This window comes from Procambarus clarkii, chromosome 2 (genome assembly GCF_040958095.1).
Source record: "Procambarus clarkii isolate CNS0578487 chromosome 2, FALCON_Pclarkii_2.0, whole genome shotgun sequence".
In the NCBI taxonomy this organism is placed as follows: domain Eukaryota; kingdom Metazoa; phylum Arthropoda; class Malacostraca; order Decapoda; family Cambaridae; genus Procambarus; species Procambarus clarkii.
Window position 1 is genome coordinate 14658702 of NC_091151.1, and position 11057 is coordinate 14669758.

The 11057-nt window shown below is 43.8% G+C and overlaps 1 protein-coding gene across 2 annotated transcripts; it reads left to right on the forward strand.

The window, feature by feature from the left end:
• Positions 1 to 234: 234 nt before the first annotated feature.
• On the forward strand, positions 235 to 7484 carry LOC138366943 (UDP-glucosyltransferase 2-like). 2 transcript variants are annotated; one of them, XM_069328252.1, is made up of 6 exons: positions 235 to 476; positions 955 to 1188; positions 1440 to 1604; positions 3200 to 3434; positions 3912 to 4131; positions 6218 to 7484. In XM_069328252.1, exons 1-6 carry the CDS (start codon positions 237 to 239, stop codon positions 6498 to 6500), a joined length of 1377 nt encoding a protein of 458 aa, XP_069184353.1. In that variant the 5' UTR covers positions 235 to 236; the 3' UTR covers positions 6501 to 7484. The 2 variants fall into 2 exon arrangements, with proteins under 2 accessions (XP_069184353.1, XP_069184357.1); XM_069328256.1 differs by having other exon boundaries at positions 3212 to 3434.
• Positions 7485 to 11057: the final 3573 nt, after the last annotated feature.

The following is an 11057-nucleotide window of genomic DNA, read 5'->3' on the forward strand; positions in this document are numbered from 1 at the left end:
TAGTATGTATACAAAAACCTGCTCGGATGCGAATGAAAAGTTTGTGAAAATTTCAAAGCAATCGGTGAAGAACTTTCGGAGATTAGCAATTTTGAACAAACGAACATTTACATTTTTATTTATATAGATTTATATATAAGAATTTTGGACATAAATATATCCTACCTTCTTTGAGCTAATAGGCCTCCTGCAGTTTCCTCTAATATTATGTTCTCATGTTCTCTCCACAGGTGACGATGTTGACTAATCACCCCAAGTCGTCAAGACATCCCAACATCCACGAGGCGACTCACGGTCTTCCATACTTGAAAGAAAATAATATGAACACGTTCCAAAATAAAAACAAAAGATTCACAATTCTAAGGGAAAAAGTGGTAGCCATTGCTAGGGAAATGTATCGCACAGCCGCCGTGAAGGACCTCTACCGGAGGAGAAAAGAGTTTGATCTAATGTTAGTTGACAATATGTTCAACGAGGTAATTATTGGTTATTTTATTTGTTCGTACTTAAGAGGGATTAGAAGCCAAGTCTGATGACTCAGTATAATTAGGAGAGTTGTCCCTCTTTCCTTGATCTAGTCAGCTTAGGCTGTAAATATTGCACTGGTCAAGAGCTCCAGAGCACAATGAGATCGCCTTCGGCCCAGAGTTGTTATTATGGACGACATGGTAGCGTTTTGCAGCTCCTCAACTACTTAATGATTGTAGACTAAACTGCCCTGACTGAGCTCACTCAGTTCCTGTGTGATAGTTCATTGGGTAATAATGTTAGGTCCCTTGAAGGTTATGATGCTCAAAACGGATATTAATAAAAAAAATCTTATATTGGAATACTTAAAATAAGTAAACCGCTGAATATTAATCAATATTTAAGTCTTTGTAGAAAATATTATTACATATTCATAATTCTTGTTTAATTATTTTTTTTAATTCCAACAACAATCATCACCTACAGGGGGCCTATCCATTCTTGCATGAAGTCCCTTTCATCACTGTCTTCACTTCAATGTTGAACCCCCATCACAGCGCTGTCCAAGGTAATGTCCTCCACCCGGCCTACATCCCGTCCATCGCATACGCCCGCTCCTCCTCAACATCTGCCTGGCGACGATTCCTCAAAACTGTGTCACATATTTATACGCAACTTTTTTGGCCGAAATGGGAGGTGATTTCTGCCATACAGCAGGAGGTGAGTTTAGCACAGTTGTAAACAAGATTTCGAACAATTTATAGAGCTCTTTCGATCCACAGGTGTGTGATGGTAGGAGATTCATTTCAGGTCTAGTTCAAATTTCTTGTAAGATAAAATATATGAGTATTTACTTTTATTTGTTAGATATATATGTATGCTCATCTCTGTACACTGCAGTGTTTCAAGTTGCCTTGTCTCACAGAAGCTTGGGTTTCTATTAGCAAATCTTCAGAAAAGCCTCTCTCCAGATCTCTGCGCAGTTCCCAGACCTGCCGCCGCTGTTAGACCTGGAGAGGAACACGAGTCTGGCGCTGATCAACACCCACTTTAGTATTGGTATACCACTGCCTCTCCTGCCGTCACAGGTGGAGGTGGGCGCCATGCACTGTCGACCCGCCAGTCCTCTGCCTCAGGTGAGTTGTCCTGTCCTCACAGGTGGAGGTGGGCGGCATGCACTGTCGACCCGCCAACCCTCTGCCTCAGGTGAGTTGTCCTGCCCTCACAGGTGGAGGTGGGCGCCATGCACTGTCGACCCGCCAACCCTCTGCCCCTGGTGAGTTGTCCTGCCCTCACAGGTGGAGGTGGGCGGCATGCACTGTCGACCCGCCAACCCTCTGCCTCAGGTGAGTTGTCCTGCCCTCGCAGGTGGAGGTGGGCGCCATGCACTGTCGACCCGCCAACCCTCTGCCTCAGGTGAGTTGTCCTGTCCTTCCGGGTGTTGTTTACTAGGCACAGATCTTAACCTTAACTTTACATAAATACCATAAAGTAAAATTTTAGTACAATCATGTGCATATGTAATTAATTAATGAGAGAACTGTTGCTTAATCGAGATGTTGCAAAGAGAAATGTTTATAGAAATATAGCATTGAACATATGTTAATTTAAAGTAAATTAATCAGAGTACAGCCAGACTTATGTTAATTTGCCAGAATAGGCTATTGATTAAATTACATGTTGCCTTCAATTATTAATCAGACATTCACATATTGTACAGCAGAATTAATGTTTAAAAGGCTTGTCTATCGAGGTAGGGCTGTGTAGTCATATTATTAGTTTGTGTGAACTTTACTCCATAATTAGCACTAGTAGATTGTTAAAGAAATATCATGTATGTTTTGAGGGATCTTCTTTAAGATGTAAGTTTTATAAGTAAATTATAAAGAGTTAGAAATTTCTAATTCATGGATGGGTTATACCTTTTGACATCTTAATTAGCCATTACTGGTGAAAATTATTAATGAATGAATGGGCATGACAATGTTGCCATTTTCCAACTACTTTTAAAAAAGGCGTTTCGAGCTTAATTTAATAGAATTATTATGTGTTACCGGGATGTGTTGTGGTAGGTTATTGATTATGAAAAATAGGGGAGTGCTTGTGACTAGTTAGTGGAGTTACTTGATTTTGTACTTAAAGAGGCAACTTCTCTGAATGAATGGAGTGGAGACAAGGCAACTATTATGAGTAAGCTTGTCGCAGGCCGTCTTCTAATTTTCAAGTCCAAGAAAGTCAAGAGTTCTTGAGAGTTGGATGTTTCCGCTGATCGTCTCTACGACACCCTAAGTGGTATTTTTTCTTGCTGTTGGTGTCATTGTCGTTTAGCATGCAATTAAGAAGTGCCATTCATCCAGCCACCTGTTGTTGGCCAGTTTTGACAAGGAGGGGGAGGGGGGGCTTCAGCTCGAGTCGTTTGTAGAGTAGTTTGGCTGTTTCACTGCCTTGTTTTCCTTGAATCTTGCAGGTTTTCTTGTTGCTTCTGATATTTTTGGGATGTTTTTGCAGTGATGGTCATCATAACCATCCTTTCCTCCTCGTGCTTCTATGAGAGGCTCAGGATCTGGCTCTTGTTCCTAGTAGGCCGCTCAGGACTCGAATGGCTGATGTGACTCAGTAGCAGGAAAGGTACTCTCAGCCATCACGCTGAGAGTACCAAGTCTCTCAGCATGATGGCTTCAGGAAACTACCGAGGGCTCCTCCAGGAAAAACAAAATAAAACTCGGCACAGGGTACTTTACAGGAGCTGGAGTCATGGATCACAGGGGCGGGGTCCGCTGGCGTCATCTACTTCAGTTTGGGCTCCTTCACGCAAGGCACCGACATGCCAGTCCAGTACCGCGACCTCTTCGTCCAGGCCTTCCGCAGGCTGCCGCAGCGCGTCATCTGGAAATACGAGGGCGAGCTGGAGGACCTCCCTCATAATGTAATGATTGGCAAATGGTTTTCTCAACAAGATATTCTCGGTGAGATTATAGCACTTAACAAGAAATTTTGACCTTATGATCAATATTACTATATTATGTATGTTTTATCAAGGAATACACTTTGCAAAATAATAATTTTAATATCTTTATTGTTTAGTTTTTGAAGTCTTATTTGCAATGGTTAAATTTTCAGGCTACTAATTAATTGGAAGAATAGCTTCGGTAATCAACACAGATTTATTGGATGCTAAAATATTCTCGTTACAATTTTAATCAAGTTTTCGTACACGTTCTAACTACAGGCAGTAAAATTACAACCTAGATCAGTCAGTTCAATTTTGAGTAAGTACAAATATAAGACAAACTTCAGACATAGAAACTGTTCCGCGGACTACTGGATAGATGTGGGCAGCAAGATAGGCAACTGAAACCCGTTTGTAGATGTTAGCTTGAAGACCATGTACTTAGCCTGAAGATTATGTAGGTTCAGTACCTAAGATGCCCTGTGTACTGCAGCCCACCACAACATGAAGGTGTTCATCACGCACTGCGGCCTTCTGGGCCTGCAGGAGGCCGTCTACCACGCCACGCCCCTCCTCGCCATTCCCCTCTTCGCAGAGCAGCCAGTAAACGCCTGGTTTGTGAGGGACTCCGGTATAGGACGCTTTCTGGAGTTGGTGGACCTGACCGAGGACTTGGTCGTCGATGCTCTCACCGATATTATTAACAACCCAAAGTTAGTGTCAGAGAATTGTTGATGGGAGGAGTTTGTTTGGAGCCATACATTATGGGAAGGCTGTGTTTGATTTGTTGTTTACTACTTTTTTAATCTCCAATAGACAGTGTTTAGAGAAACTGATCACAAGGGGTGAAGGGAAAGAAGTGAGGAGAAAAAAATGTGCTGAAGGTTAGCGGTGTTAACTCTCTGCCGGTTCACTCTCTGAGTGACTGCTGGTTCACTCTCTGAGTGACTGCTGGTTCACTCTCTGAGTGACTGCCGGTTCACTCTCTGAGTGACTGCCGGTTCACTCTCTGAGTGACTGCTGGTTCACTCTCTGAGTGACTGCCGGTTCACTCTCTGAGTGACTGCTGGTTCACTCTCTGAGTGACTGCTGGTTCACTCTCTGAGTGACTGCCGGTTCACTCTCTGAGTGACTGCCGGCACTGTGGTTTAGCGATATTGTAAGAAAAGTAACTGTTTAAATTTTTGCGTGAATTTGTAGCCAACAGGTAGAAGGCAGTCAGGGCCAGAATGCTCATAGGGTTTGTTATGGTGTTATTTGCCACATTGTAGTTGGAGCAATACAGTCTACCCACATTCACCCATTTTGGCCACATACCTATTAACATTCACCCTGCAAAATCGGGTAAGGATAGTCTCGAAGTCTCCAACTTCGTACTGAAAAGCAAACATTCTATATCTTTAGATATATATTTTACCATACTGAATAATTATCAAAACAAAACCTAATAATTTATTGAACTTTGCTGTTCCAGAGGAGAAAAGTGGACACGAGGCCGTGTAGACTGATGGCCTCGTGTGTCCCCCTGGAGACCACCTTACAAAACCAAAGATTTAATGTAGTGACATAATGATAAACTTAAATTTAGTTATTTAAATTTAGTTAAATAGGAACATTATTAACATGAAAGTGATACAAATTATTGCGGTCGTGGCCGTAAAAAACTTTCAAATTTCAATTTGATACAAAACAAATGGCATTAAATTTGAATGAAGAGAAACAATTCAGAAGATAATTTTCATAAGAGCAGTGGTAATCACTGCACACACACACACACACACACGCCAGCCCAGCCTCTTGATATGAGAGTACTTGCAGTAACTATTTGGTCGAGAGTTATTGTTATTAAATTTGGACAAACCAGAAACCGTTTTTAACCGCAACATAATGATAAGATCTATCGTAACCTCTTCTTGCATTCCTATGTCTCATATGGCACATATATTTTCTATACTAGGCCTAGGAATATTTACGTTCGGTTTAACATTATTTTTTCCGGACCTTATAAAAGCATTACTACAAAAATTGGTTTACTGGTGGTCCATCACTACATATTGGTACTCTCGACCAAATAGCTACTATAAGTACTATCATCTTAGGAGAATGTGCTGGTTGCTGAGGTGAAAAGTGACGCGGGCTGCCGGCTCCCGGAGTTGATCAGAGAGTCTTAGTTTCATCATTTTGCTGGCACTTATCTCATCTCCGGCGTCAGCGATTATTGACACTATTTCAGAACAGTATATTTTTTTGCTGACCTGTCAATATCATCTTATAATATAATTTAGACACATCGTCTCGAATGTGGCTGAAGACTACTTAGTTAATCTTACTTACCTGCCAAATCTCGGTGTCTGTAAATTAATTATATATAATAGAGAGCTGTACTTCATTAGTGTGTTTGTACCACCAATGCTTTCATTTATCATTGAGCATTATGTTCACAATAAATTTTTAAGAGACCTCCTATCTCTTGCGCACCATTTGTAGTGAAGCGCTCCGTGCGGAAAATAATGTGCTATTTCGTTGATATTCGTAGCTAAATTACTATTCACCGGGTTCTGTACATCTTACTGATTTTCAGTAGCACAATATTAATCCACTGGAGACCACGAAATCAATGATCTCTGAGGGACTGAAACAAATTTCCTGCGGATACCGTTTTTTCACTAGATATTAAGTTAGTAATTTGCTAATTCTTTGCACACGTAACTTAGGTATTGTAGTAAAAATTCACAAGTATTTCCTACTAACTAATATATGAAACTAATATATTTTCCTTTTCACATCCCTGGTGGTCAGGTATAAAGAAAACGTGATGAGGATGTCAGAAGGGATGAGGGACCGGCCGACGTCGCCCAGGGAGCTGGCAGTGTTCTGGACGGAGTACGTCATCCGCCACCGTGGGGCGCCCCAGCTGAGGTCCCCGGCGGCACAGCTCTCCTGGGTGGAGTTCCTCATGCTCGACGTCCTGCTCCTCCTCCTCCTGGCTCTCTTCCTCCTCCTCTTCATCCTACGTCGCTTCTTCAGGGGCATCGCTGCTAAACTGTTTTGTAGTGACGGTAACAAGAAGAAAAGTGACTAGTTATATCAATGTCTTCACTGCTATAATCTTCGGTATTTACCAAAGTCTTCACGTAACAGGAAGACTGGTTAATACGATTTAAAAGAGTCAATTGGTTTTATTTAATTTTATGTACATAAAGTCGGTAAGATTTTCAATATCTTCGTTACTACACTATCTAGTAAAGTTAGAGCTGAATAGACGATTAAAAATACCTTCATAACAAATTAAAATCAACCGATAAAATTGTCAAATAATAGTATTACAATATCAGTAAGTTATAAAAAGAAAATCAAGAGAATTGCTACCATTAACGTTAGAGTTGGATGCTACCAACAAATAGTTTAAGACAGTAACACTGAGAATTGCTACATTACTGAGCTGCTCCACTTGTAATGTAGCTGTGTAATACTGGGTATTACTGCATTACTGAACTACTCCACCTGTACTGTTGTTGTGTAAAACTGGAAATTGCTGCATTACTGAACTACTCCACCTGTACTGTTGTTGTGTAATACTGGGTATTACTGTATTACTGAGCTGCTCCACCTACACTGTTGTTGCGTACTTTGTGGATTGTTGCATTACTGTAGCTGCTCCATATGTACGGTTGCTTTGTAACACTGGACATTACTGCATTACTCATCTGCTCGACTTGTACTCTTTTTGTATAAACACTGAGTATTGCTGTATTACTGAGCTACTCCTCCTTAACTGTTGTCGTGTAACACTGGATATTGCTACATTACTCTAGCAGTTACACATGTACTGATGCTGTGTAACAATGGGTATTCCTGCAATACTGTAGCTACTCCATGTGAACTGTTGCTGTTTAACACTGGGCATCGCTACATTGCTGAGCTGCTCCACCAGTACTGTTGCTGTTTAACACTGGGCACTGCTGCATTACTGTAGCTGTTCTAACTGTATTGTTGTTGTGTAATAGTCAGCTGTTCATAGGAATGATGTATTCTTGAATTATTGTATTAAAATAGTACGAAAACAGGTATTGTATATTGTTGAAAGATATGGGGTGTGGGTGCGCGTGAGCGTCTTTTTCAGTGTTTGCGAGGATAATTGACCTGGCTTTGAATTCGCTCCTGTGGCTTCCTTCCCATATTGGTCTCCGAATACATGATAGAACTGATGAGTCGGCCAAGAATTTTGTTCATAGAGAGGGAATTGATTACCAACTTGGACTGCCGCTGAGCAGCCTGAAGGCAGTAATAATCCGGGAACATCAACAAAATTTCGAAGACTAGAGGCAAAGTGAAATTCACACCAGTTCCTCCATCTATCATCATTCTATTTTGCAGGAAGTACCGCACGTCTATGGGTCATCCAATAATGTTAGCAGACTTCTAGATGTTACCACTGCTAGGCTTAGGCTCGGCAACTAGTATCTCTGGGAGTTTGTAAGTTCTGCTGATGTAGATTTGATTATATGTAAAATCTGTCAGTAGAACTATTCGCATATTTTGCGTCATTATATAATGGAATGTGAAAAAATCGCATAATTCAGAGATAACACCATCAATAGTGTCCAAGAAATGTGTAAGTACTTCATTCATAATGATGTGCTGCCCGAAATCTTAGCGAAGTATCCAAAATTTGCTAACTGTAGGTGCAGCCTGAACATGACTGTAAAGCTGCCGCCCAGTTGGGTGGGTGTGGAGCTAATGACTTTAAAGCTGCCGCCCAATTGAGTGGGTGTGGAGCACATGACTGTATAGCTGCCGCCCAGTTGGGTGGGTGTGGAGCACATGACTGTATAGCTGCCGCCCAGTTGGGTGGGTGTGGAGCACATGACTGTAAAGCTGCCGCCCAGTTGGGTGGGTGTGGAGCTAATGACTTTAAAGCTGCCGCCCAATTGAGTGGGTGTGGAGCACATGACTGTATAGCTGCCGCCCAGTTGGGTGGGTGTGGAGCACATGACTGTATAACTGCCGCCCAGTTGGGTGGGTGTGGAGCACATGACTGTATAACTGCCGCCCAGTTGGGTGGGCGTGGATCACATGACTGTATAGCTGCCGCCCAGTTGGGTGGGTGTGGTGCACATGACTGTATAGCTGCCGCCCAGTTGGGTGGGTGTGGAGCACATGACTGTAAAGCTGCCGCCCAGTTGGGTGGGTGTGGAGCACATGACTGTAAAGCTGCCGCCCAGTTGGGTGGGTGTGGAGCACATGACTGTATAACTGCCGCCCAGTTGGGTGGGCGTGGAGCACATGACTGTATAGCTGCCGCCCAGTTGGGTGAGGGTGGTGCACATGACTGTATAGCTGCCGCCCAGTTGGGTGGGTGTGGAGCACATGACTGTATAGCTGCCGCCCAGTTGGGTGGGTGTGGAGCACATGACTGTATAGCTGCCGCCCAGTTGTGTGGGTGTGGAGCACATGACTGTATAGCTGCCGCCCAGATGGGTGGGTGTGGAGCACATGACTGTATAACTGCCGCCCAGTTGGGTGGGTGTGGAGCACATGACTGTATAGCTGCCGCCCAGTTGGGTGGGTGTGGTGCACATGACTGTATAGCTGCCGCCCAGTTGGGTGGGTGTGGAGCACATGACTGTATAGCTGCCGCCCAGTTGGGTGGGTGTGGAGCACATGACTGTATAGCTGCCGCCCAGTTGTGTGGGTGTGGAGCACATGACTGTATAGCTGCCGCCCAGATGGGTGGGTGTGGAGCACATGACTGTATAGCTGCCGCCCAGTTGGGTGGGTGTGGAGCACATGACTGTATAGCTGCCGCCCAGTTGGGTGGGTGTGGAGCACATGACTGTATAGCTGCCGCCCAGTTGGGTGGGTGTGGAGCACATGACTGTAAAGCTGCCGCCCAGTTGGGTGGGTGTGGAGCACATGACTGTAAAGCTGCCGCCCAGTTGGGTGGGTGTGGAGCTACCATAACAACCAACACAGGCTGGCCATTCACAATCTGTGAATGGACTGGACATTCACAGTCAACTACCGCTCACAGGAAGAGTATGGGGTGTACAATAAACTACCGTTCACAGGATGAGTATGGGGTGCACAATAAACTACCGCTCACAGGATGAGTATGGGGTGCACAATCAACTATCGCTCACAGGATGAGTATGGGGTGCACAATAAACTACCGCTCACAAGATGAGTATTGGGAGCACAATAAATTACCGCTCACAGGATGAGTATGGGGTGCACAATAAACTATCGCTCACAGGATGAGTATGGGGTGCACAATAAACTACCGCTGATAGGATGAGTATGGGGTGCACAATAAACTACCACTCACAGGATGAGTATAGGGTATCAATAAACTACCGCTCACAGGATGAGTATGGGGTGCACAATAAACTAACTCTCACAGGATGAGTATGGGGTGCACAATAAACTAACGCTCACAGGTAGAGTATGGGGTGCTCAACAAACTACTGCTCACAAGATGAGTATGGGGTGCACAATAAACTTTTTCACACAGGGTGAGTATAAGGTGCACAATAAACTACTGCTCACAAGATGAGTATGGGGTGTACAATAAACTACCACTCACAGGATGAGTATGGGGTGCACAATAAACTACCGCTCAAAGGATGAGTATGGGGTACACAATAAACTACCACTCATAGGATGAGTATGGGGTGCACAATAAACTACCGCTCAAAGGATGAGTATGGGGTACACAATAAACTACCACTCACAGGATGAGTATGGGATGCACAATAAACTGCCGCTCACAGAATGAGTATGGGGTGCACAATAAACTACCGCTCAAAGGATGAGTATGGGGTACACAATAAACTATCCCCTCACAGGATGAGTATGGGGTGCACTGTAACAAGAGAGCAGTACATAGTACATGAACATCATAACAGCATGAACAGGCCACGTGGAGGATGAACAACCCACAGGCGCCAGACAGGCGGCGGCAGACAATGTAAAAGTTACACCTCTGTACAAGTTAGCCATAGAGTCAGGTCAACGGTCATCGGATCACAAAGAGGTCAGAGTTGATTCCGTCATGAAAATCTTCAGGGAATAACCCCTAAACATCAAAGGTAGAACCCTCATGTTCAGCTGAGGAGCAACAGATCAGGGGAGAGAGAGTTGAGTGGGCGCAGCCCAGTAGGAAGGTGTGTGTGGACTCGGGGAAGGAACATCATCTCCCGGAAACGGTGGAACAACATACGAGTAAGTACGGCTCTCTTGTACTAAAGCACCTCATTCAGTACCCTTGGCCTCTAGTAGGGAATATAGTTAGGGAGTGTCTTATTTAATTAATTCAAAAAAATCATATATTAAGTGTTATTAAATGTGTATTAATGTTTCCTTGTCTTAGTGATATTGGGCCTACCGTCCCCTTTGCCCCAGTGACCTAGTGTTCTTAATTATCCCGTACTCCTCCCCCCGTTCGTCTTCCGTGTTGAGGTGTTAGTATTGGGTGTGTCCCGCCTTATTCTTGTGTACCCTATAGTTCCCAAGTGGTCAGGATTATTCGAGTGTCAGGCCAGGATCCTTGTACCGTTCAATTGGCCCCTACACCTGTCCTGGTAGGTTATTCCATCTGCAACACCTACGACTCTCACTCCGGTCCCTTGTCCGGTAA

What these genes read in the sequence shown, in the direction of transcription:
- LOC138366943 (XM_069328252.1), top strand. Translation starts at nt 237, where the DNA reads ATGTTGACTAATCACCCCAAGTCGTCAAGACATCCCAACATCCACGAG. An exon ending in TTGACAATATGTTCAACGAG is followed by an intron (nt 477 to 954) that starts GTAATTATTGGT and finishes CATCACCTACAG; the next exon opens with GGGGCCTATCCATTCTTGCA. An exon ending in TTCTCAACAAGATATTCTCG is followed by an intron (nt 3,435 to 3,911) that starts GTGAGATTATAG and finishes TGTGTACTGCAG; the next exon opens with CCCACCACAACATGAAGGTG.